At 48.2% G+C, this 26,527-nt stretch overlaps 6 protein-coding genes across 6 annotated transcripts; 3 read left to right on the forward strand and 3 right to left on the reverse strand.

Annotated features, from left to right (window-relative positions):
- Positions 1–1,533: 1,533 nt before the first annotated feature.
- On the reverse strand, positions 1,534–6,141 carry FPOAC1_004375 (uncharacterized protein; the record flags this gene model as incomplete). The annotated part of the gene is made up of 3 exons (XM_044848925.1): positions 1,534–2,740; positions 2,792–5,733; positions 5,935–6,141. The coding sequence occupies 3 exons, from the start codon at positions 6,139–6,141 to the stop codon at positions 1,534–1,536; spliced, it is 4,356 nt and encodes a 1,451-aa protein (XP_044707635.1).
- Positions 6,142–7,883: 1,742 nt separating this feature from the next.
- FPOAC1_004376 (uncharacterized protein) lies at positions 7,884–8,153 on the forward strand (the record flags this gene model as incomplete). The annotated part of the gene is made up of 1 exon (XM_044848926.1): positions 7,884–8,153. One exon carries the CDS (start codon positions 7,884–7,886, stop codon positions 8,151–8,153), a length of 270 nt encoding a protein of 89 aa, XP_044707636.1.
- A 2,242-nt stretch (positions 8,154–10,395) lies between these two features.
- Positions 10,396–11,637, reverse strand: FPOAC1_004377 (uncharacterized protein; the record flags this gene model as incomplete). Its single annotated transcript, XM_044848927.1, has 2 exons — positions 10,396–10,817; positions 10,866–11,637. The coding sequence occupies 2 exons, from the start codon at positions 11,635–11,637 to the stop codon at positions 10,396–10,398; spliced, it is 1,194 nt and encodes a 397-aa protein (XP_044707637.1).
- A 3,164-nt stretch (positions 11,638–14,801) lies between these two features.
- FPOAC1_004378 (uncharacterized protein) lies at positions 14,802–16,268 on the forward strand (the record flags this gene model as incomplete). The annotated part of the gene is made up of 1 exon (XM_044848928.1): positions 14,802–16,268. One exon carries the CDS (start codon positions 14,802–14,804, stop codon positions 16,266–16,268), a length of 1,467 nt encoding a protein of 488 aa, XP_044707638.1.
- A 2,736-nt stretch (positions 16,269–19,004) lies between these two features.
- On the forward strand, positions 19,005–20,351 carry FPOAC1_004379 (uncharacterized protein; the record flags this gene model as incomplete). Its single annotated transcript, XM_044848929.1, has 4 exons — positions 19,005–19,330; positions 19,388–19,530; positions 19,622–19,832; positions 19,880–20,351. 4 exons carry the CDS (start codon positions 19,005–19,007, stop codon positions 20,349–20,351), a joined length of 1,152 nt encoding a protein of 383 aa, XP_044707639.1.
- Positions 20,352–20,990: 639 nt separating this feature from the next.
- ZRA1_1 (ZEB2-regulated ABC transporter 1) lies at positions 20,991–25,766 on the reverse strand (the record flags this gene model as incomplete). The annotated part of the gene is made up of 4 exons (XM_044848930.1): positions 20,991–21,377; positions 21,432–23,855; positions 23,904–24,943; positions 25,082–25,766. The coding sequence occupies 4 exons, from the start codon at positions 25,764–25,766 to the stop codon at positions 20,991–20,993; spliced, it is 4,536 nt and encodes a 1,511-aa protein (XP_044707640.1).
- Between the last annotated feature and the right edge of the window lie 761 nt (positions 25,767–26,527).

Below are 26,527 nucleotides of genomic sequence, written 5' to 3' on the forward strand. Positions count from 1 at the left end.
AGGACTAGCAGGGTATCGTGAAGACGAAATAGTTGAGTCACTTGGCAACTGTTTAGACCGCCTCTTTAGACTTCATGTTTCTTGTACCCCCCTTGGGATCTTTGGTCCGTCGTTCATACGGCATTACCAATCAAAAATACAAAAACGTCCGCATGTAGGGGGGGGGTCCTCGTTCTCCACAAGTTGTGAATTGCTTCAGCGGAAGATCCATGTTGTTTAGACCGTTTGAGCATGTCAAGTCATGTAAGTGGAGCACTTTTTCAGCGGTTGACTCATCTCGGACAAGTTTTCTTCTTGGAGGCCGAAGAAAGTACAAGTCTGATTGGTAGGAGAAATAGAGTACAAGATGACATCTTTACCTAAAGGAGATAGGCATAAAGGGAGATTTCGTTTATATCCGAGACACGATACTGTAACTACCTCGTGAAGAACCCATGAGCAGAGTTTAGTTGTTACTAACAAAAGATACAATCAAGTTTGCTTTGTTCTCGCAAAGTCACATCACATCTATCGTAGTTTCTAGATAGAGTGTCGATCCCACGTTGGAAGCCCAATGGACGGTTATCATCTACATACATGTACATACATACATACATACATACATCTTTTACCACGCAATCTCACGTAGTGGAGCAAGGAAAGTGGAAACGTTCAATGTTAAACAGGCCTGAACGGCTGAACTTCGCGATTCCCTAAGTCCCTAAGTCCGAAGCTTTGATTCAAAAGTTTTGCTTTTTTCCATCGTTGTTCAGACATTAATCATTTCGACTCATACCCGTCCCCTCCTATTCTGGAATAGTTTACCAAGACTATAAGTAGTACAAAGACACTCACCGCGAGATACACTTCGGCGTGACAAATTGTTTCCTCATTGTCAATGGCTCTGTCGGCAAACAAGTAAGCATCGGACGGGATATCACCGACTTTCACGTTTCCAGAACAATTTGTGAAGATCTTTCGTACTTTATGGCAAATTTAAGCGCAATCCCGTACATACAGACCAGGAACCTTGTCCGATACGCCAGGATCAAGGATTCCCCTATTGTGGCGTTTCAGCTCAACTTACTCAATCGGTTATAGACGTTCTTAGACGGTGTCCGCTACAAGTCCGCCTCTTCATCCGCCCGTCGGCCGAATACTGAGTGAGTGACTAGTGGGTTGTAGCGGAAATAATTGAGCTGTGGGACTGGAAGCATAAGAGACGAAATTAGTAGGTCAGATTATGCTATTTAGACTATACTTCTTAGGCTTTTTATTTTTGTACAGGATGCCAGCTTTTTTGCTACCCACCAGACGAGTGACAAATTCCGCACTTGATGTATACGACATAACGTTAAACGATCTGATCTGATAATCGCTGTGAGACACCGTGAATGTCTGAGCGTTGTACGGTGTGGCTTTAGGTTTACAGTTGACTTACATGACTAGACTAGCGGTCGGTGATAGATATGAACACTGATCGTTATCTTTAGACTGAATATCTCTATGGAACAAACTGCTACCATCAGCTTCTTGTTGAGATTTACCGATAAACTACTCAGACTTTCCATCATTCTCAACAGCCCAAAGCTCTCCAAATCTGCTTCCCTCCCTCTCAACAAGCTGCCTCGGCCCGCCATCCTCAACAACACTTCCCTTATCAAGCACAACAACCCTATCAAAGTACTTGACAACCATCTCCAACCGATGCGAAACCATGATGATAGTGTAGTTCTCAAACTCGTCTCTTATAATTTCCTGCATTGCCCGGTCGGTGACTCTATCCACGCTGCTGCTCACCTCATCCAGCAGAAGCAAGCCCCCATGCTTCTTCTCGCCCCTGTCTCGAGCTCGACGACGTAGAATTGCTCGGCCGAGACTGAAGAGCTGTTTCTGGCCGGCACTGAGATCTTCTGCGCTCATGCCCGCGTTTAGACTACCCTTGTCATGAACAAAGTTGGTTAACCGAACGGTGTTGAGAACACTGAAGCATTCCGCGTCTGTAGCAGAGTTGTATGGGTCGATGTTTGCTTTGATGGAGCTTCCATCTGGTAGAAAGACTGCGTCTTGAGGGATGCAGATGATGCGCTTGCGCAGAGTAGCGCGGTCAATCTCATGCAAGTCGACATCATCGATCTTTATGTTAGTAGAGCAAGAGGAAAGAGGATCCAGGAGTCGCAGGAGGAGTAGTATCAGAGTAGACTTTCCACTCCCTGTACGGCCGCAGATCGCTACCTTTTGCCCTGGAAGGATATCAAGCTCGAGGTCTCTCAGGACAAGATTGAGATCTTCATCCTGGTTATTGGCATCTGCATCGTAAGAGGCAGATACTTTGTCAATCTTGACGTGTCCATTCTGCGGCCATGTCTCAGGTGGCTCAAGGTCTTCCCCAGGCATATTCTCCGTCGCAACGGTCTCGCTGAAAGATCTCAAACGGCTGACAGCGCCCAGCGAAGTCTCAAGAGATGTGTAACTTCTAATGACATCGGACATGAACTCACTGAACGTTAAAAGAGAGATCAAACTAGCACCTGTCAAGCCTGCATTGGTTCGAAGCTGAGTTGCCAATGCGATGAGAATGACTGCGATGCCTGTGACGAGAAGATGGAGCGACGAGGCCAACCACTGTTGAATCATAGCCAGTAGGTACGCAGGTCGTTGGGACGTATCGAGAAGTTGGTTGTTGTATAATATGTCGTTCTGTTCCCATCTAAAGGCCCTGATGGTTGCTATACCTCGCATGGTGTCGGTAAAATGGGTGCTATCAAGCCAGTCAGAAGTGTATAACAGAAACAGACCGAATGCTACTTACTACAATGGACTCTTTGCCTCGAGATCGAGGAGTCGGAGCTGTCGTGATGTACGAAGATAGAACATCTGGATGAAATAGAGAACTCCGGTCAAAAAAGGATATCCGATGGCGAGATACGGAGAAGCAGATGCTACCACAAACGCCGACCCAATAGTGTTTGAAATGTCCAAAGTGAAGTTCGTGAGAGCCAAGGGTAAATCGAAATCCAGAAGGGTCATGTCCTGAGAAAAGAGATTCGTCACCACGCCAGTGTCAGTCGTCGTGAAGAACCTTAATGGTGCAGAGATAACAGTGAGGATAGCTCGTTGGTGCATTTCCGTTCCTGCAGAGGCAGTCATACTTATCATAGTGATGACACCGTTGCAGAATAAAAATACAACAAAACCTGATCGTAGGAATGCGTAGATGCCCGCGTAAAAAGTAAAGGATCTGTTAAAGGCGTCTTCAGCCCAGAACTTCATCCACACGCCTGAAAGACTCTGACAAGCGCCAGCTATCATCCCTGACAGTGCAACACCGACGACTGCCCATGTTCCAACACTGTTAAAGTAATGCTTATAGATGGAAAAGTCGCCTTGCTGCCTTGCTTTATCTTCTGCTGCCTCTGCGGCTGGAGACGTCGCTATAGCCCGAAGAGGAGAGGCAGTGACTGTCGTTTCAGGCTTTTCATTCTCCGAAGAGGAATCCGTATCTCTGTGCTTGACTCCAAGACTGTGGACGTACTTGTTGTTTTGCATCAACGCTGAGAAATCTCCTTGCTCAATAACAGTACCGTTTCCAAGAGCAATTATGTGGTCTGCCAGTGGCAAGTGACGCACCGAGTGAGTACATATGATGACGGTAACGTTCCTTCGACGGGTTATACCCGTTGGACCAAACACGCGTCGGAAAAGCTCAGATTCAGTGCCCAAGTCCAAACCGCTGAGTATATCATCAAAGATCATCAAGTTCGCCTCAGAGTAGAGAGCTCTCGCCACGCTAATTCGTTGTCGCTGGCCTCCAGAGAGCATAATGCCGTTACTCCCAATGTTGGCGTCGTGGCCCTGTGGCAAGAGCGCTACATCTTGGGACAGCATTGTCGCATCCACGATCTCGTCGTACTTTGCCTGATCAAAGGCGCAGTGACCGATGATGTTTTGCCGAAACGTTCCATTGTAGAGAAAGACGGATTGATCACAATACGCGATACGATGAGACGGGATCAAAGTCTTGATCGTACCTGAAGATACAGGTAGTTCACCGAGAAGAGCTTGACAAAAGGTTGTCTTGCCTGAGGCAACTTGGCCGACGACAATGGTGAGCTTGTGAGCAGGGATGGAAGTGCTGATGTCTCTCAGTGTCATCTTCTCGCTTCCCCAACCAAAGGATCCGTTCTCGATTGAGAAAGCAACTTCCGAAGCCTCATCTGAAGAGCTCTTCTCAGATACCGAGGCGGATTGATGTTTGCGAAAGTCATTTCGCGGTTCAGCTGCAAGGAATCTCTGCACTCGAGCCACGCAGGTCAGTGCTGCGAAAATACCAGGCAGACTCTGGAAGAGAGCAACAACAGGCGTTGTGAAGAGAAGGATATATGACAAAGAGGTAAAGAGTGTGTTTATGGTCAACTCTCGTGAGGTGAAAGCGAAGGTGATGGGAGGTGAGATAGCAAAGGGCGTAAAGCCCAACACCGCAGCCAGAATCAGTAGCCAGCGGAAGCTGTTACCGACTTTGATCTCTCCTACACGGAGACTCTGAATTAGTTCCGCCACGGGACCAGTAATACCCGAGATCTTGTACAGCTTCATTTGCGAAATGGCATTCGAAGTTAGGCCGACTCTGTTTTGAATTCTCTTCATCCACTCATTTTGTCTCTTGCCAACCAACGTAACCAACCACGATAGCAACAAGGCGCATATTATGATAACAATGAGGGGAGAGATAAAAGCTGCACCAAGCTTTCCGTACAGAAGCCAGCATCCGATAGCCACCTCAACAGGGTTAGCCCAGAGATCATGAGCTGTCGCGGCAGCTCTAAGAATCCTCTCGACGTCTGAACTCATGAGAGTCAAAGCAGCTGAGTCATCAGCAGCTGTGATTTTCATCTGTGTAGTCTTTTGGTATATTGCAGCTACTAGACAGCCTCGAATCATGTAGGTGGCTCTCTCTCGATAGTACCCGTAAAACGCTGAGGAGACTCCAATACCAGCGTAGATAAAGAAGGCAGCGCCGATCAAGCCATAACTCACGCTTTTTGAGTTGAGCGTCTCTGGGGCTTGGAGATATTGTAGTGTTGCGTCAATAAAGAATGGTTGACAGAATTGAAAGGCGATGAGAGCAGCGCGAGGAGCAACCGGGAGGAGGAACGGGCCGATGAGCGTTCTCGTCAAGTCCTTCAAAAGACCCGACTTGGGTTCCTCGTTATACCGATGAACCCGGAGGTTTCTTGCAAAGCGGTTCTGCAGTCTGTCCGAGGCCATGCTTTCATCAAGAGGATATAGATCCTCTATCTTCAAAACTCCTCGATAGCCTCTGATGAAGAGCTGGTTCAACCACGCAAACACTCCAACACTAAACACGCCGCTGGACTCCTCAGGGCTATGTTCCTCTGCATTCCAGTGAATCCATCGTGTCTTGGGGATTGTTTCGAGGCAGAGAATGACGGCCTTGACCACGACGGAAGCTGTGAAAAGGCGAGCCTGTTGCGATGATCCGCTGATGAGAAGCCATGCTGTGCGGGCTTGCACAATGTCGAACAAGAGTGTGAGCAGAACGTATACGTTCAACAGAGTTGATGGTCTTCTAGCGCATGAGTGCTCTTTGTAAGATAGCGCACATGCTAAGAGAGAGGCGACAAATGTGAGGCAGGATCCTGCAAGAGATAGATCGTGAACTATGCCCGCAGTTCCAGTTGCGATGAGAATTAAAAGTCCAAGCTGTGTAGCCGTATAAACAACGAGAAAGGCCTTTTGAGAATTAGTTATTATATCGCCGTGCTACCTTAGCATGGGTCGCAGGAAAGTTGACGTTGGAGCTTTAGGCTATAAAAATAAAGAGCCTAAGAAGTATAGTCTAAGTAACATGAACTGACCTACTACTTTCGTCTCTTATTATGCTTCTAGCAGCCAACTTTTCTGGTACCCTGAGTTATGCTTGGGAAGACTCACGAGCTTGACAGACTGTAAGATCACGCCATTGACGATCCTCTCTCTCTGCGCCAGAACAGCTACACGCGCAATCGCCGACGCGATAAAGATTACCGTCGGAATGATAGAGAAAAAGATACGCTCGAATTTCTGCGTAAAGTCAAAGTCGCCTCGACATCCTCGAACGCCAGGGCCCCAGGAGCCGTCGTTGAGACAAGTTGAAGTCATAATTATTGCATGTCGAGCAACAAGATTGAGCGATGTGATGCCTTGATATACTTGTATTATTCGAGACGATGATAAGGCTCGGAGTCTTGACTAGGCAATTGATCCGCTGTCAGATGGACCAACGATATACCGAATGAAACAAGATTGACAAGTCTAACCAACAAGCGTAAATTAATGCTTACGAATTACATACGCGGTCAGTACGCAGGCTTTGGAGTTGAGGAACTTTTGTAAAGAGGCTATTACCGAGGTTGGCCTGATGCTTGACAGAAATATTGGATCAGCTACAGTGTAAATATAGCCTAAGAGTGTAGTTATATTTTAGTCTGGCTCTCTTCCAGATCTGGTTTGAAAACTCACCTACCCGAGAGTAGTAATATGTCGATTCTATCACAACCGGATGATGAAGCCAATAAATCACCAAATATCAGATGGCGATACCGTAGTCTACACAGTACTTAACGTTCAACTAACTACATTTATCTAAGTAGATGACCCTCATTCTACTATCACGCCTTCGCACACACTTCTTATACTGGGACACATGAGACTCGAAAATGAAATTGATACGAGTGCGTATGCTAATTTTCTCACGCATCATTACTTGCAAACCACAATGTATGGTTGATATCCCAACCTACAGTTGCGCAATGGAATGCAAACAGAGAGACATGTTTTTTGTAAAGAGATTTCTATTTGGTTTAACCAATCGGACTATCCATAGAGCATAGGAAAATAGATTTCTTAGTAGCACACATGTATTGTTTGCAGCTATCAAGCAGTGACGGTGACAAAAGACAAGGATTCATTTGGGGGCAACTAAGGTACCTAGGATACAAGCGACCACCTGCCTCGGGCAAGTGAAAACCATGTAAATTTCTTCTCTTAATGACCCATCGTCGATTTAAGGAGAGAATAGCAGGCCCATATATACGGCAGTGATTCACTGCTTGACAATCAATGCAAACTGGCCAGGCCAGGTAGTATCAAGCAGTGCCAGCAAGAGCAAACCAAACAAGCACACTACTAAGTGAACGCAAACCAAACCTTCTGTTGATATATTTAGGCACTCCTACTCCCTCTTCTTCCTTCTTTTATTCTCTTTCTCATCAGCCTTCTTCGTCTTCTTCGCATATATATATATACCTCCTGACGTTCGCTGGCTATGAACAGCACGGAATGTATGGCAATGACCAACTCATTCTGGAGCAACTCCCTACTCTACCATGGCCAGTCGGTGACTATCTACTAACTGTTGCCGCCGTTGTCCTCAATCGGGAAATACGATGACAAGTCTGACGGTGTTCCCTCTAACATGCGAAGGCGTATGCCAGATGTTCTCTTGGTCAACAGACGTCTTCCTTTGTTCAAAGACGAACCAGACTACATGTTCTACCGCAGAGATAAGACTGCAATGATGTTTTTCATCAAGAAATCCAGAGCGATCCGGAGTAAGATCTACAACAGCCACTCCTCTATCTCCGTCAGTCTGACTCGTCTCTAGCCGGTCTCCTCTTGATTATCCTCAAACTGGGCGTTCAGTTTCGTATATTGGCCGAACAGACCGCCAACTGACTGCCCTAAGTCGGTTACAGCCCAAGTTACAGCTCGACCATTCGATGTCGACGCAAGTGCACGATTGCAAATGGATTGTATCCCAGTGATTCGGGGCGACACATCGGCACGCACATACACAACCTATTGAATCCGAAGAGGACTCAGCCCCAGGAGCCAAGAATCATATGGACGACCATAAACCTCACCCTCAAGCTTGGGTCGGAGCATCGCTCAAGCCCGCATTTGATCGGTGGGTAAGCGAAGCCAACATCCGAGGCCTCGACCAAGACTTGAAGCGACAGCTCTATTTCTGGTGCGAAGAACACTCGGCAGCTTGGTGCCAAACCATCAGTGAGTGCAATAACCAGGATCTACAAGATGTCCCGTCCGTTGGACACTACGTCAACTTCTACGAAGCATCCTGCCTTGCCGTGCGATGGGAATGGTTTGACTAAACAAGCCAGTGAACAGCGTTCTGACGAGTCGCATTACAATAGGACAAGCTCATATAAGCAGGTTGGAACAGACAGGCCGGACTGTCAAATTTTCAGTACATGAATAAATAGACTAAGAGTCTGGTCTGAACAACATAAATGGTCTGAACAGCATAAATGGTCTAAGCAGCATAAACAATTTCGTCTCTTATGCCATGAGCGGTTGACTTTTGACGTCCTTGGGCCGTGGGACAGGCGACAGCGATAAAAGTAGGGGTTGAACCATTGTCCATTCTTGTATTTTTAATATCACGCTATGCAACCGTCACTATATGTTAAATATAGCTATAACGTACATGATAAGCGGGTGCAACAGACAAGCGAGTGCAACAAAAAATCCCGCAATTTACATCTTCTCAACTTAATCAATTAATTTTCAACCACCAAATATGCCAGACCCAAATATTGAGGCTAGGATTCTTCTTGCACTTCGTGCCCTTCAAAATGACCCAAAATTAAGTCTCCGACGCGCCGCAGGCATCTACCAGGTCCGTTATTGGACTTTATATCGCCGACAGAAGGGTATCCTTTCTACGCGTGATTCTATCCCAAAATCACGCAAACTATCTGATCTAGAAGAACAGATCATAGTTCAGTTCATTCTCGATCTGGATTCGCGAGGGTTTCCCCCGCGACTGCGTTGTGTTGAGGAGATGGCTAACCGATTGCTCGCCGACCGCGAGACGCCGCCTGTCGGCAAGCGCTGGGCCTCTAACTTCGTCAAGCGACACAAAGACCTCAAGACGCATTTCCCCCGTAAATATGACTACCAGAGAGCCAAATGTGAAGATCCGACCATTATTCGCAACTGGTTTAGGCTCGTAGCAAATGTAATTGCGAAGTATGGCATCCGACCTGATGAAATCTACAACTTTGACGAGACTGGCTTTATGATGGGCGTTATTGCGAGCGGAATGGTCGTCACAGGTGCTGAAAGGCGTGGAAGACCAAAATCAGTGCAGCCTGGAAACCGGGAATGGATTACAGTCATTCAGGCGATCAATGCCGAGGGCCAAGCGATCCCGCCGTTCATCATAGGTGCGGGCCAATATCACCTCGCCCACTGGTACCGAGAAAGCAACCTCCCGGGCGATTGGGCTATTGCGACGAGTCCTAATGGCTGGACAGATAACGAGATAGTCCTCGAGTGGCTAAAGCACTTCGACCGGTGTACTACCAAGCAATCAAAGAATCGCTATCGTCTCCTGATCCTCGACGGACACCAAAGTCACCACTCGGTCGACTTTGAGAGATATTGCAAGGCAAATAAAATCATCACGCTTTGTATACCGCCTCATTCGTCTCATCTGCTGCAGCCTCTTGATGTCGGGTGCTTTGGCCTGCTTAAGAAGGCTTACGGGCGAGAAATCGAGCATTTGATCAGATGCTCCGTAACCCACATTTCCAAAACCGAGTTCTTGCCGGCTTTTTACACCGCCTACCAGGCCACAATGACAGAGAAAAATATTAAAGCAGCCTTTAGAGGAGCCGGACTTGCTCCTCTCGACCCAGAAAGTGTAATCTCGAAGCTCGATGTGCAGCTGCGGACTCCAACGCCTGTGGAGGAGGTAGTTAGCCCCTCGACCCCTTGGGTCTCAAAGACCCCAAAGACTATCCTTGAAGCCGACTCTCAGCTTGAATATCTTGAAAAGAGAATCAAAAGGCATAAAAGTAGCTCTCCAGAGTCAATTCTAGAAGCATTGAGGTCTTCTTCCAAGGGAACAAAGATAGTTATGCATAAGGTTGCCTTATTAGAGGCCAGGGTCCAAGATCTTGAACAGGCAAATAAGATACTAAGCCGGCGGCGGAGGGCAAAAAGAACCCGGCTACAGAAAGGAGGGGTGATGACAGTAGAGGAAGGAAGGCAAGTAATTGATCAAACGGATGTTGATGCGCAGGCGGTGGCTGGACCATCGAGAAGTGGTGGTCAAGGAGGGCCTCCGCGAATGAAGGAAAGGCGCTGTGGAGCGTGCGGCAAGACAGGACATAATGCAAGGACCTGTCAGATACTTGTCGCTATGTCTATGGAAGAATATAGCGATTAATTTTACTTAATTAATAGTCTGTTGTGTTTTTATTGCTATTTCTATCTGAGATGTTGTGATGTTGTGTTGCACTCGCTTGTCTGTTGCACCCGCTTATCATGTACGTTATACTTTTTACATCCTTTTCATTTCCCTTTTGTACATTTTTATTCATCCTCTCAAGGCTTTCCGGGCCAGATCTCCTTGGCAACATCATTGACAAGCTTGAGCTTGGCAAACATCTTCTCCTCAGTCATACCCTCAGCACCGACAGCGACACTAGCGAAACCGCACTGAGGGCTGATACCAACTGTCTCGAGAGCCTCCTCAAGGCTGCGACCTTGACCATCAGCGATGATCTTGGCAGCGTCGAGAACTCGGTGCTTGATGACCTGGGCATCCTCGAGCTCGGGCTCCTTGGTGGTGATGACACCGAGGACGACGTTCTTGTGCTTGGGGAGGAAACGGAGGGGCTCGAAACCGCCGGAGCGGGGGTTGTCGTACTCGAGGAAGAAGGTGTCGTAGTTGAGGGTTTGGAAGAACTTTTCGGCGATCTTTTCGTAGGAGCCCTCGCTAAAGTGCATCGACTTGGAGAAGTTGCCTGGAGGGTGTTAGTAATTGAAGTGTGACATGGATTTGTATTGTATACCTCTGCAGACGTGAAGACCAACGTGAAGACCCTCAGGTCGGTCGGCAATGGCGTCGTTGTGAGCCTTGAGGTAGGTGTCGAAGAGCTTATCAGGATCAACACCCTCGTCCTTCAGAGACTGAAGCATCTCATCGGAGCAGAAGTAGGCAAGGGTGGGGTCGTCGATCTGGATGTTGCGCACACCCTCATCGTACAAAGTCTTGAACTCCTGACGGTAAGCCTTGGCCAAATCGGCAAAGAAGTCCTCATCGTTGGAGTAAGCCTCAGGGCTGTAACACTTGCCAGAGGCGAGTCGCAAGTGGAAGTAGCAAGGAGGAGGCATGGTGAACTTGCACTCGGCCCACTGCTCGCGAGGAACACACTCGCGCAGCATCTTCCAGTTCTCTAGGTAAGGGCTCTGCTTGTACTCAATCTTGGACTCGCAGATAGCGGCCATGGGGTACTGTTTGCCAGCCTTCTTGAGGGCGGCGATGGGCGGCGCAGAAAGGCGCACAAGGTCCCATGGAACGGGCTCATATTCTTTGAAACCCCCTAGACGCTCGAAAAAGCCGCCAAAGTAGTACTTGCGATCGAACTCGCCGGAAGAAATAGCGCGAACGCCATGCTCTTGCTGCTTCTTGACGATATCAGCAATGGCAGCCTTTTGAGTGGCGATGAGCTGCTCGGGGGAGACTTGGCCAGCATCAGCCTGCTCCTGAGTGCGCGATAGCGACTCTGGTCGGATCAGAGAACCGATGTGATCAGCGTGAAAGGGGAGCTTTGAGACGGACATTTTTGTAACGAGTTTGAAGAGCAATTGGTGGTCATCATGGCTGCTTCTTGAGTCTTTTTATCATGGGCATGATGACATGGGGGCAAGTTAAGGGTCCAATCAACGATCCAATTATGGTTGCTTTGGGGGAGTAAAGCTCCATTTCGACCCCTCCCCCCTCTGTTGATCTTCGGCAATGAACAACGGCAGATTTTATTTATTGTCATGATCCATCATGAGCTTATCATTCAGAAAATGATATGAGGTTATCGTCGTTTCCATATTGCAATTGGATTAGCTAAGCCCAACTATAGTTAATTGATGAGATTAGAAGTCTTGGTTCATGTACCTGTAGTCATGATGGATGTGATGAGTGGTGGTTCTTGTTCTTACACAGATCAATTCTTTCAGGGTCCAGGCTCTGCTAGTCAAGAAGAAAAAAAGGAAAAAAGTGTGAGAGAAAAGGCTGAATTATCCAAGGGTCTGATGGATAACTCAAGGGCCAAGTTGATGATGCTTACATCTCGACTGCTAATGTTGACAGGAGTTGTTTTGATCCATACCCAGCAGGGGCAACAATCCTTTTCAAATCCTCAGGAACGACAACGCCAAAGCAACGTCTGGAAGGGCAATTCCCATGTCTCACATGAAGCATGCGACGATAACCAAAAAGGCTACCTGCATTGCTATGTACTATGTATCTTGCCAAGAAAAAAAAAGAAGAAAAAAACACGGTGAGACTGTTCAGCAAGGGAGAATACGATTCCTCCCTTGACACGGCTTGACTCAATCCCGCCAAATGTTTGAGGTCAAAATGGAGAAATGTTTTAGCCTTTGCATAGCTAATTTACAGTCAAGCCATCAAACCAAGAGGCTTGCATAAGGCGACAAATGAGGCCTCGCCCTGACATGACAAGCGACGCAGAGGAAATTGGTGAGCCCGTTGGCGTTTTTTACTATGTTTTTTGCCGTTCAAGCTTAAAACAAGCTCCGATCAAAAGCGGGAATGAATTCCAGCTGTAAAGATTGAGGCTTAAATTTTAGAATAGGAGACAAGACATAGAGGCGAATCGCTAATATGATCGTCAGGTACGCTAAATGCATCGCTACTGACATGACTCTCTGTGCAACGGCAGCCCTTGAGGAGGATTTCCACTCGCATGAGGTCTTGTATTACACATGACAACAGAAACTTGGCACGGCACGTTTTGGGCCGGGTGAGAGAGATACACAGGGAGCATGACTCTGTAGTATTATAACAGCCTCATGGAGGAATTGAGGGCCCTCAGACTCGCGTCATAGTTTTGGTCTATGGGTGGATGCTATCAGATCAATAAAAACCACTAAGACTCGGAACTATTATACCGAACTAAGATCGACTATCGTGATTGTGCACAGACACTACCTATCGTGATATGCATGATATGTCAAGCATTTGACAAGCTTCCTTGGGGTCTAGGGATCTACGGTGGAGTTGACGACTGTCCACTGTGTCGGATCTAACAATAATTTACCAACAAGAATGCGGATCGCGTAAAGCTCGATGAGGGATATCAATCTTTGTGTGATGATATTGAATGTTTGTGGTGGTTTATGGTGGTTTATGGTGGTTTAGTACTCAAGTTCTAGGCATTGCTCATCACTAAATTATTAACTACGTGACAACAATCCTAAGCCGTCACGTATCAGCTGTGACTCCAGAATTGGATATGCACTTTTTTACTTGCTGACCATTCTATCGGAATAACATTATTTTAAAGGTATCAATAGAGAACATAATTGAGCTTCATTCAAAGGGTTGCGTAGAAAATACCCTATACTGGGTGGGATTGACCCCCTCAGCGACGGCCCCGCAACAACTTTCGGCCCGCATCAACTACCAGCAGCTATTATTGACTTGCTGTTTCAGTGTCTCATACAACTTTCAGCTTCTCCCTTGGTAAGACCAACCTTTTTTCTTCTGCCATGACCGCAATTTCCCTTGTGTGTGGACCACATTCTAGCCTTTGACTTGTGTTGATGCGCTGTACTGTCTCTGTTTGTGACCCGATAAGCAAGACTTGCCCGAGATATGCATCAAACCCGCCGGATGCCATTTCCCCGGGTTAGACTAAAGAATGTTTTCATCCACTTCAAGGGAGGGGAATCAACAACAGTCTCAAAGCAATCGCCGATCTTTGCCGCTCATCTCAAGCGCTGAACCGCTGAAAGCGATAGAATATGGTTATACTCAAGTGAGTATAGTCAGGGCAATGGCGTTGCCGTCCAAGCCATGAAACAACATCAGATACCATCTGATACTTCTGTGACCAATGACGTACATTCCCAAATGGCCAAGATCAACCGTTTCTGGCATACCTAGAGATATCAACGGTGAGGGACTTTTGGCAGTTGTTTCTGACACGCTGCTTTGACGCATTCAGGAATGGGAGCAGCGCTTGCAGAGAGATCATTCTCTTGGCGACCAGAATTATCTGCGCGTACACCGCTTACTATGTATCTCTCAGAGACAAACGCAGACATGACGAGGAATTTCGCTCCCGATTCGGCGTGTTGAAGGTAAAATGTCTCCTTTGAGGGATGCTCAACAAGAATCCGCCAAGAAACCAAAAGCACCGAAGGACCTTGGAGGAGAATGTCTCAGTAGACACTGAGTGGCTACTCTGCAACTCACAGGCTCCTCTACGACCGAGTGAGATCGGCGCTATCTCAATACATGCTAATCTGGAATTTAGAGTAATCTCAGCACATGTGCAGCTCAAGCGGCGGGGATTTTCGGCACCACGCAGCCAATGCCAACGACGTCCCTCGAGTGCGGAGTGAGACATGTCAAGTCAGGGGCATCGCATTCTTTGCTTGTTGGACCACAACGCCATGTCTCAACCGTCACGGCACACTCGACTCTGTTCGCGTTAGGCTTGATGCATTCGTCGGCGAGGGCACACTGGCGGACTATCGGTGCGGGCTTGGTCTGTGATTCCACAAGGGAGACCATACAATCTCAGCCTCCAGTATGGGACCGAATCTTGTATAAAGAGAGGGCTTGATTCCGGCCAAACAACAATTTCTCTTTTCTCAGCATCAAGCAATTCAAACATCCTCGATCCCTTCGCTTCCTCTTCCGAGAGCTGTTTCCAGTCGTTACCCCCCCAGTCATTCGCTCATAAGAACCAACCAACAACAAAATGCGTTACGCAGAGATCATCGCCCTGGCCATGGGCAACGTGGCCGCGGCTCAGTTCAACACCATGACCTTCTCCAACAGCACCACCGGTGCTATCGAGACTGGCACCGAGACCGGCACTTCCACCGGTACCGAGACTGGCACTGCTACCACTGGTACTGCTGCTGAGACCACCACCGCTGCTGGTGGCATCGGAAACCCTGATGGCTTCAACTTCCTCGGCTGCTTCTCTTCCGAGAACGGCTTCCCCGGCTTCACTCAGGCTTACTCCAACGAGGAGAACGACTCTGAGCAGTGTGCCGAGGCTTGCTTGGGCTCCAGCTACTTCGGTCTTTACGACAACACTTGCTACTGTGGTGGCAGCTTCGATTTCGCCAACGCCAATGCCGTTGGCACCGACCAGTGTGACATCACCTGCCCTGGCAACGATGCTGAGAACTGTGGTGGCCTCACTGGCGATGCTCTCATGCGTCGACAGGTCTCGGTCAACGTCCTTCTCTCCGTTTATATTGCCATCGGCATCAACCCTGGTGAGACTGACACTGTCATCAACACCGACTTCGTCACTGAGACCCTTCCTCCTGTCACCACCACTGCCACTGTCACCGAGACCGAGAACGGTGTCACTACCACTGCCACTGTCACCCAGGTCATCCCCGTCATCCCAACCAACGTCATCATCATCTGCTACGGTAACTACTGTGCTCCTCAGGTTCACTGCCCTACCTGCACCAAGTGGCAGATTGTCTGCCACGATGGCTTCTGCGCTCCCGAGGAGTGCTACGACGATACCTGGCACCAGCTTAAGATCTGCAAGAGCGGAAAGTGCCACTACGCCGACTACAAGGATGAGGAGTGCAACCAGCGCATTGTCTGCTACGGCAACAAGTGTGAGCGTGACCAGCACTACTCCATCGACTACGCTCGCAAGTTCGTCTGCGATGTTGATGAGGACCGCTGGTACTTCGATGAGTGCAAGGACGACTGCTACTCCTACGAGAAGTGCTCTCACGGCGAGTGCAAGCCCGTCCCTGCTCCTCCTCACCCCGTCCCTGCTCCTGGACCCAAGCCCATCGGCAAGCCCCCAGTTGTCGTTGTCCCTGAGCCTGAGCACCCCGTCAAGCCCGTCCACCCCATCTACTCTGACAAGCCTGCTCCTCCTGTCAAGCCTGAGCACCCCACCAAGCCTGCTCCTCCCGTCAAGCCTGAGCCTCCTGTCAAGCCTGAGCACCCCATCTACACTGACAAGCCCGCTCCTCCTGCCCCCAAGCCTGAGCACCCTGCTCCCGCTCCCGCTCCCAAGCCCGAGAACCCTGAGCACCCCGCTCCCCCTGCTCAGACTGGCTCCAACGCGAAGCCCGAGACTCCCGAGAAGCCTGAGGAGCACCCCGTCGTCACCGCCGGTGCTGCCCAGAAGACCTTCGCCGGTGTGGCTGCTGCCATTGCCGGTTTCGCTTTCCTCCTGTAAAGCGTAACGTCTCTACTTCTTTAATTCAACCCCCCATTTCTTCATCATGATGATGCTGATGGCGGTCTTGCCATTCGGCACGGTTTAGCATTCTCAATCACGGCTTTGTTTTTGGCTTGCCATCGGGGCAAGAGAAACAACACGCACATGTGTAACGTTTAACGTTCTCGGTTCATTCTTACACCAGTCGATCTTCAAGTTTGGGTTTAGTCACAGGTCTGGGATTTCTGTTATAGATAGATTAGACTTGTTTTTCGGTCCCAATTTCGATGGTGGTTACTTTTTGGCGATTAGAAATTAGTAGAATTTCGGCTTTAATATGGCTTATGACTCTTATCTTTACTCTCTATGCTTTACTGTGATTTGTGATGTTTCCGCATACTACCTTGGTTAAGTCGTCTTTCTCGCTTTTCTTTGCTTTATCTTCGCTTTCGCTAACCCTCTTGCTTTTTGTTACATGCAGATTTGTCTCAAGTTTATCAGAAGCAAGGAACCCGAGACTTGTAATAGCAAACCCCCTGCAGATGTAGAAGAGTAAGTATGCAGGGGCACTCTTTGCACAACAAATCAAGCTTATGTGTAACCATAAGCACCTGTCGGAAAGATTAGACGTTGGAAAGGGTGTGACACTCTATCTCAATCTCGTTCATAAAGCCTGACGGAACAAGAACAGGGGACATGGTTAAATGCGATGTGGATCTAGACTCCATCCTTCCGGCAGTGCGGGTCATGAACTTTTGTATCGGCCGAGTTGTCCCAAGAGAAGACGTTATCCACTGTCGTAAAGAAGTCCGTGCTGACGCTATGAAGACCAAGGCCTTTCTTCATGATGATCTCTTGTTGTATATGAACAGATGCACAATTTGGGAGTAAACTATGTTGAGTTACAATCTGCAGGCAAAGAGTAATCTGATACCAGCCCGGAGTAACAACACCATATCTTGCAATAAGATCTACAGCTCGTTCTCCTCGTGATGGAATCTAAAATCAAGGTTTTACAAAGAGCCCCATCCCAAACGGAAGTGCCCAAGCGTGGAAAGGATACCCCTGCCGAGATTCATATGTACTAGCAAGAAACCTTTTCATCCACTCTTCTTTATTCAGGGTCCGTCCTGCAACTCGTCTGAGAGACCGAGAGGGGCAGAAAAGACAGACCGAGGTGGTAATGGCAAGGAGAGCCTGGTTGTTCCGAATATGCCATGTCAGATGTCAAGTTTCTAGCTAGAAAAGACGTAATTACGTAGGCTACAAGCCGTGCTTTGTTGTACCGACACAAGGGAACGCCAGGGTATTCATTGTATGCATGAGGCCATCCAGACTTCGTATAAGAACCATGTCATTGTCATGTCGGTGTGTCATTATTGAGCTGTCAAAAATATGTAGAACCATCTAACGGATAAAAGACAGAAATGGTCTGACATGACGGAGACAAGTTTGCTTCTAGAAAAAAAGAAAAGAAAAGAAGAAAAAAAGCAACGCTTTCTTTTTCAACACACAGACTTTTGTTAGGTCTGGTCTCTTATGATTGGAGGTTTATTTATTTGATGCGGGATGGTGCAATAGACTACGCGGTGGGATGAGAGACTAAAAACGAAGCGAAAAACCCAAGTCCAAGGAAGTGGGTAGTAAGATATGATCAATGATGATGATTTGCCTGAATGAGTTTAGAATGCGACCTTTTTTTTTTTGTGTTAGCGAATATTCTGAGCCGTCTTTACTCTCGGTTCGTTAACTAGTCTAGATAGACTAGTAGAGAGCTAGCCGTTATACTGTTCCGTGATATGTACTGGATATCTCTTGATAGCCTCATGGGGGTTTCTTTTTACTTTTCTTCTCCTTTGGGCCCTTTCAGTGTAACTGTATGTAACCCTCTCTCCATGCAGACCCACAGATTGGAGAGAGTCTGTTGGTGATGATATGAACATCCTTGCTGCAAGGTAACAATGCGTACCAACAGCTTGGGACTGGACCCTCCTCTTTGGTCATACGGGGGCAGCCACAATCTTTGGTAAAATTCCCAGAGTGTCGGTATAGCTGAGAATGATGTTGGTTGTTGGTGAAGAGTTTAGCTTATAGTGCATATACATATATATATATCACATAGATAGTGATAGTGATAATGTAGGTTCTGATATTACTTGATATAACCAACAAGCCGAGGCTCATCATCACTATCACATATAAACTGTAGGTATTTATTTAATAATCAACAACAGGGTGTAGAATATGTACTCCCCTCTTTTTTGTTATCCCCCAAATCTTCCTTGATAGCTTCTATTCCCATTATGTACTAACAATATCATAGTCCATCCCATCACAATACTACCTAACCCTAGTTAGCCTTGCTTCGGGTCTCTTGTTTTATTTTAAACTGTTACCGCCCGTCCCGTCAATCCCTGACCCTTGGGTTTATTATTTTCTTCTCTTTTCCACTCGACTCGACCTCGTGTTGCACACATCATCTCGATCATTACCATTTATTAGTGTTGATATTTATCTACCCCGTGACGTCAGGTATTGATTCATCATTCGACCGAAGAAGCGCCTTTCTTCCGGCTCTCGATACTTGCCGTACCTGGCTATTACCTACTACCTACCCGTACTGTACCAGTACCAGTCTAACATAGCGCATAACCATCTTGAACCTTTTTCAAACTCTACCTCGGTTTCCATCCTCAAGATCGACAATATCTACCGCGGTATGCGCATTGTCTTCTACCTCTACGCTCTGTCAAAATGAACTCGCCGCCGAACTCGCTTAACCGTCAATTCAACGAATCTTCATCCCCAAAACCACCAAAGGACGACGATTCACAAACGAAGACATTCCACGATATACATAACTATCAGTTCACTTTTCATCACCAAATGGTCCCTCCATCACCGGAATCTTCCATCGTCTCTCCTCTCACTGTCGGTTCTACCCATGAAGCTACCGTCATACAAAGCATTGAACGCGGCGAGTATGCAACCAACGACCTCGACGAAACTCGCAGTTTGACCGATAGCATACGACAACACATCGTCGACGGTGGTCTCAGATATCATTCTTATAAACAAGGGTCCGGACTTATATAACTGCTCGCCTAAAGAAACAATCGCCTAACATACTTGTCTAGGAAATACCTTTTCCCCAACGATGAAGCCGAGCAGGATCGTGAGGAGCTCAAGCACAACTTGACCGTGTATCTATGCGATGATAGATTATTCTTTGCGCCCGTTGAACATAGCCTGGAAAAAGGTGCCGAGGTACTCGACCTCGGTACGGGAATTGGAAGATGGTGTATCGATCGTAGGGCTTCCCGAGACGACTCTGAAACACGAATGAGAAGACTCGACTAACACCAAAATAGTTGCTGACATGTACCCCAAATCTCAATTCCATGGCATGGACCTATCACCTATACAACCTGATTGGGTTCCCGAAAACGCCCTCTTTTTTGTCGACGATATTGAGCATGAAGCTGGCTGGACATACTCCGAGGACTCGTTCGACTATATCCATATACGCCATACTCTTCATTCGATAAAGGATAGAGAACAGCTTTGGGATCGAATCTGGAAGTATGTTGACTGGCTTCGTTTTTTTGACTACATGCTAATTCGAACAGGCATTTAAAACCTGGAGGTTACGTAGAAGTCCAGGAATTTGTCTTCTTACCAGCCTGCGACGACAACTCATGCGATGGACCCTATGCCTGGCGCGACTGGTGCAGATACCTAAAAGAGGGCATGGCTGCTCTCGGCACCGATATCCACGGCATCAACTACGTCCACGAGGAGCTCACCCAAGCAGGCTTCGAAAACATCACAACAAAAAGCTACAAATGCCCCGTGGGTCCATGGGCAAAGAAGCAACGACTCCAAGAGTGCGGCCATGTCATGCGCGACGCTGTAATGTGGGGTCTCGTTGGACTATCCCGACGTCCTTTCCGCGATGGTCTCGGCTGGACATTAATCCAAATCGAAATGTTCCTCGTCGAAGTTCGCAAGTGTTTAATGGAAGAAGTCAATGGTCTGCCGAGGTATCATACATACTTTCCTTATCACAACATACATGCTCGGAAACCACTCAACCCATAATCGTCGGCAAGACCGAGCATCGCTGAACTTTAAATATCCAGCTGATGCAAGGGGCAATACGGCGCAGCAGCGGCTATCAATACAAATAATGATTTAACGATATGTAAAACAACATGAAGCGTGGGGGAAAACTTCGGGAGTCTGGCTTGGCGTACATATAGGTTGCATCGGAAAGCAAAGTGCCCGGTGGCAGTATATCACTTTCAAGGCGCAATTAGGCGGTTAGATCTGTTACATTCTTTCAATATCTAAAATACCTCGCTGTTATCTACAGCACCAGAGTATCAATTGCAATTACGTGACTTTTACTCCAACTGTTATCTTGCTCGCCCACTGTATACATTCACGACGTGATCCATGCAAGTCCATATTTTAACAAGAAATTCCGTTCATTGAAAAGGGGGTATGGGTGCTCTTCCACCATCCCACATCTGTCTGTTCTGTTCCAGCCGTCATATTACAGTGTCTAATAGTGAAAGGTCGTATGTACATAAAGCATACACATCTGCTGCGCTATGCAGTCTATGATAAAAAAAAAGGCTTTCTCATCTCGCCAATCTAGAATAGGTATCAAAAAAACAAAAATCCACCATTATTTCTCTCTCATCTTATACACAGTACAAGACATTATTTTTTCGTTCAAGCCTTCTTAGCCTTCTTCTTCTTGAAGGTCTTCTTGGGCATACGCGCAAGCCAGTAGATGAAAAGCGCGGCAGCCATGTTAAAGACAATGTAGACCCAGAGAAGGCCAAAGTTGCGCCATCGGTCGTTGTAGTCGATGTTGACTCCGGCGAGGTATGTGTTTGTCTTGGAAATGCTGCAGTACTCGCAGTTTTGCGTGGCATCAGGGTCAACAAAATAGCCGCCAATTTGCGAAATATAGTCTCCCATGTATTCGATACAGGTCGATCCATTCGGGGGCTGCAAGGGTACCAATTCGTTGCTTGCGCATGTGACATCTGTGTTGGCGACACCTGTTGCCAACATGCCCGCCACCAGATAAGTGAATGGACTCACGTAATTCATCTGTTGTGCTATATTAGTGCTATTCAGTTGGAGACGGCGAGATTTTAAACTTACAAAGGTCCAGAAGCCGGGGAGAGTATCCTTGGGGGCGAGGACACCACAGAAGATCAGACAAAGCATGAAGAGCAGGTTGGCAACATTGGCACCACCCTCGGCAGTTTCGAACCCAGCTATAATCATGGTGGAGAAAGTAGCTGTGAAGAGTAGGAAGGCCAACAGAAACAAGAACATGAGGGCGCCACGCTCAGTGGTTTGACCAGCGTCAGAGGCGTTCTGGTAAAGACCGACAGGATAGTACCATCCGCAGTACATGATGACGGCCATTAGACTGTTCCAGGGAAGCTCGACGATAAGTTGCGACAGCATAAATATCTTCCACGAGTAAACCTTTGAAGGACGCTCGCGGACTTCGTAGAGTGAACGTTGAATGACGAATTGAGGCATGGACTGTTGTACCAGTTGACCAAAGATGGTGAGCAAGTTGAAGATGGCAAACATCTGGTTCTGAAGACCCTGGATAGTGTTGGGAGCCTTGAAGAAGACGAAACCGATAAAGAGAGCGACGAGAGAGCAGAGAGCGGCCTTGGAGTAGATGTAGACAGGAGTACGCCAGTATTGCTGGAACACACGGTAGAGAACCTCCTTGAGTTGAACCATGAAAGGAGCAGCGAATTCGCGGTAGCTACCATCGTCGACGTCGGTGTCTTCGACACCCTGCTTCTCTGTCTTGATACGCTCGAGTTCAGTCTGGACCTCGCGATATTCGGGACTGTCGCGCCAGGTTTGGAACCAATCAAGGTCGGTGTGAGATCCGGGAGCAGCACCAATAACTTCCAACATCCATTCGGCAGGGTTGGCTTCAGGGGGGCATTTGTGACCGCTCATGCGTTCAAAGTAGCTAGTCATCGTCGCAGAATTAGACCCTATGTCTCCGAAGTAGACGGTCTTTCCACCCTTGGCCAAGAAAAGAAGTCGGTCGAAGCGCTGGAACAACATGGCGGAGGGCTGATGAATGGTGCAGAGAATAGCTTGGCCGGCGTTTGTCAACTTCTCAAGAAGATCCAAAATAGCCCAAGAGGTTTGAGAGTCAAGACCAGAGGTAGGCTCATCAACGAACAACAGCAGAGGAGGCTTGGCAGCAAGTTCGACACCGATAGTAAGACGCTTACGTTGCTCAACGTTGAGACCTTCACCAGGAACACCAACGACAGCGTCGGCATATTCTTCCATATCGAGCAGCTTGATGACCTGCTCGACATAGTCGAGCTTCTCCTGCTTGGGGACGTGAGCGGGCTGGCGGAGGAGGGCACTGAAGTTGAGGGCTTCTCGGACGGTTGAAGTCTGAAGATGCAGATCCTGTTGCTGAACATAACCGGTCTTGCGCTGGAAGGACATGTCTCGGGGGTTACCGTCAACCAACATCTCGCCTGTGATAACACCCATAGAAGTACGATCGGCCAAACAATCCAAAAGAGTGGTTTTACCAGCACCAGAAACACCCATAAGGGCAGTCAAAGTACCGGGCTTGACCCAACCGTCAACGTGATCCAAAATGCGGCGAGTTTCGTCCTTGATCTTGACTTCATAGCAGACATCGTGCCACTGGAAAACAGAGGTCTGTTCCTGAAGCATACCACCAGGTTGCTTCGTTCCACTAGCTCGGCTGCGGGTGCGCTCGGCAGTAACCATAGGACCGATGTGAGCCATGGCAGCCTCAGGGTCGCTGTGCTTCTTCTCAGCGTTGGCAACAGCGGCAGGCTTGTGGCCACGTCGGTAAACCAAAACTTCACCCTTGGACTTCTTCTCAGAAACAAGTTCGGCAGCAGTCATGTAGGTAATAGTGAAGAGAACGATCCAAGCAATGACAACACCAAAGTTGCGCCAGCGGTTCTCCCACTTGTAGCCGAATTGCAACTCAGCGTATCGGTCACCATTGACAGCAGACTTTCCAGGTTCGGCACCGACAGCACTGCAAACGCGGCTATCCTGAGGAACATTCTCGTAACCCTGGATTGGGCTGGGAATGAACTGGTTGCACTCGTAATCTCGGTTGTGGAACTCGTTGACAACAACAGCCTCGAAAGCGTAGGCGATAGGATCAATGTAGTAGAGCCACTTGCACCATCCGAGCATGTAACGCTTAGGAATGACGAAACCAGTAAAGATGACGAGATCCAGAATCAGGATAGCGGCGGGGACAAGAGCCTGGAAGAGACTGCGAGTAGCGGAGGCGATGGTGCGGAAGATCATGGACATGACCAAAACGACAACGAAGGACATCAGGATGAAGAAGAAGAATGCGCCCGGTTCTCGTTTCAGGTTTGTCATGAAATAAAGCGTAATGTTGAAGACGATCGTATTGGCGACTTTGTACGGTAAATCACAAAGCATCGACGCGATGGCCTCGGCTGACGGATGATAAAGTGCATACCGACTATGTTTTTCCACAATCGGACGTTGCGCGTACAGGGCCAAGATCTATTCATAGTTAGCATTGATCATGAGTCGAAAATTCTGTAAACTTACCTCGAGAGCACTAGCGAAAGCGTTCATCAAAACAGCAAAGAAGAGGAGAGCACCACGCTGGAAGAAACTGCTTGAAGTCTCATCCAGGTTATAGAAGACGGAACCGATAATAAGAGCCATGACAAAGTTACCAATAAGAGAACCAACTGTGATACCAGGGTCACCCTTGAGTCGCAGCCATCCACGCCACAGACAAAGCTGGATCTGCTGCATGTAGGAGAGGGTGTAGGGAGACTTGGGGCGTTGGCGCTTAGCCTGCTGGGCCTGCTTGGAGGCACGGAAAGCCTCGGCATCAGGACCGTTGATGGGGTGAGCAACCTTGTAGTTCTCAATTTCGACTTGAAGAGCAGCATACTCGGCGCTGTTCTTCCAGGCAGTCGCAAACTCATCGGGAGTGCGGGGAACCTTGCCCTTGAATCCGTCTCGCACGATTCGCTCGTTGGGAGCAGTCATGGAAGTGAGGAAATCAGGAGTGGTCTGGCGAGCAGGGCACTCGAAACCCAGGTTAACAAAGTACTCCTTGGCAGCATCGGCACGACCAAAGAAGATTTGGCGACCCTCGTAGATGACGGTGGCCTTGTCGAACAGGTCGTAGGCGCTTTGAGGAGATTGGTAGATGGACACAACAGCGGTGTTGTTGAAGAGTTCGGTTTGCAGACGGAGGGTTTTGCAAAATTCGATGGCGTTGGCAGAGTCGAGACCTCGAGTAGAGTTATCCCAGCACTGCAGAGGAGCTCCAGACAGGGCAGCCTCAGAAATGGTGACACGCTTGCGCTCACCACCAGAGACACCACGGATGTACTCATTACCGACGCGGGTGTTGACGGTGTGAGAAATACCAAACATGGCCATAACGACATCACGGAGATGATCGGCGAAATCGTTTCTGTTCAAGCCTTGGGGAAGCTCGCGGGGCTGTCGAGCGCGGGCGGCGAAGGTGAGGGTATCGCCGACAGACAACATAGGGAAATGAACGTCGATTTCGGCGGTATAAATGGCTTCACCTCGGTGGTGAGAGTGCATCTCCTTGGCGGACAAACCTGTGACACAGTTAGTGATACTGATCTCGGCGCATGTAGGTACAAGAGGCGTGTTTCACACAAAAGCCCGCGTTGCTCAATTACAAGCGCGATCGAGTTTCGTGAAACCAAAACACGCCTTTTCGCGACTTCACTTACCCTGGTAGTTAAAGTAGGAACCGTCGTCAACGTAGATACCGTTGAGTTCACCAGCGATGGTCTTGAGGGTGGTGGAGCAACCAGCACCAGGAGGTCCAAGAACGACAAGCATTTCACCAGCGTGGACAACACCATCAAAGTTGCGCAGAATATCGATGCGCTGTTGCTTTTTGCCAGTCACTTTGCCAATAACATCCTGAAGACCTAGCCAGACGTTACCAACGTCGGCCTGGTAGTCGCTGGCGCCACCATAACCGTAAACGTTGAGGTTTTGGTAGCAAACACCAGCGGATCGGAAACTGTGACCATCCTGGCGCACCAACTCGACAACAGACTTGGCCCATTCGCGGGCGTTGAAGTTGGCGGAATTGGGGTTCAGAGGTGAATCCTCGCCGGCCTGGAAAGGGTTCTGTCCGCCGGGGTGATTGGCAGAAGCATGAGAGTAAGAGCGCGCAAGAGCTTGAACGATAGAAGTTCTTCGCTCCATCTCGGAATCATCCTCGTCGTCGCCCTTGCCGAGAGTGTCAGCAGGTGATGAGGTGGGTGGTTTTTCGTTAATCGCTTCATCGGTGGAATTTTTGTGATCGGCGAGCGGCACGTTATTGCCTGTTGAGCCAGCGCCAGGAGCACCCTGCCTTGCAGCAGTGGCGTCGTTGTTGGCGTTGATCCCGTAGAGAGCCGACATTATGAGTTGTGACGGCAAAATCTACTTACAAGAGATCTCGCAATTGAGTCTCGCGGGTTGAGTAGTGACGACCCAGTAGAAAATGTGTTTCCGTATGCGATGCGAAAAAGGGTTATTCGGGTGTGGTTGTAGATTTAAAAAAACAAAACAATTAAACGGTATTAAAAGTGGTTTGAAGGATCGACGGAGAAAAGACAGTCGATCATGAAGGATCAAGTAATCCTAAAAGACAAGAACGTGTAAGAAAAAGAGAACCAGAGTCAGAACGAGGAGGGAGACAAGGAGAATATGTAAAGACGGCCGAATTGGTCGTCATCCCAGGCCTCTCTCTCTTCTCAAACAGAACAGAATGGAGATAAACTCGTGTGGGTCGGGGACTAACCGTAAAGCGCAGTATAAACGACAGCGGAGGGGTGAAGACTAAAATTCTAGCGCGTCTTTTAGAAGTGCAATCGGATGCGGCTGTGACTCTATTTGTCGCTGTCAGTGTCAAGAATGCGTGAGGTCGGCCGCTCCAAATGTCTCCAAATGGGCGTCATTCTTTATATCTACAGTCAGTCTCTACTACATCTACTCTCTGAACTTCTCATCAGGCAACAACTGACTCAATAGCATCGCCACGTTGTCCTTATTCCTTCCAAGTCGATCACTCTTACAATCATGTTTGATCATGTCTACAAACTCCGCCTCTGCGTCTCAATTCTCCCCCATACAGGCATTTTCGCATGCTTACAAGAACCCGACCCGACAAGGGGTGTGCA

Source organism: Fusarium poae, chromosome 2 (assembly GCF_019609905.1).
Source record: "Fusarium poae strain DAOMC 252244 chromosome 2, whole genome shotgun sequence".
In the NCBI taxonomy this organism is placed as follows: domain Eukaryota; kingdom Fungi; phylum Ascomycota; class Sordariomycetes; order Hypocreales; family Nectriaceae; genus Fusarium; species Fusarium poae.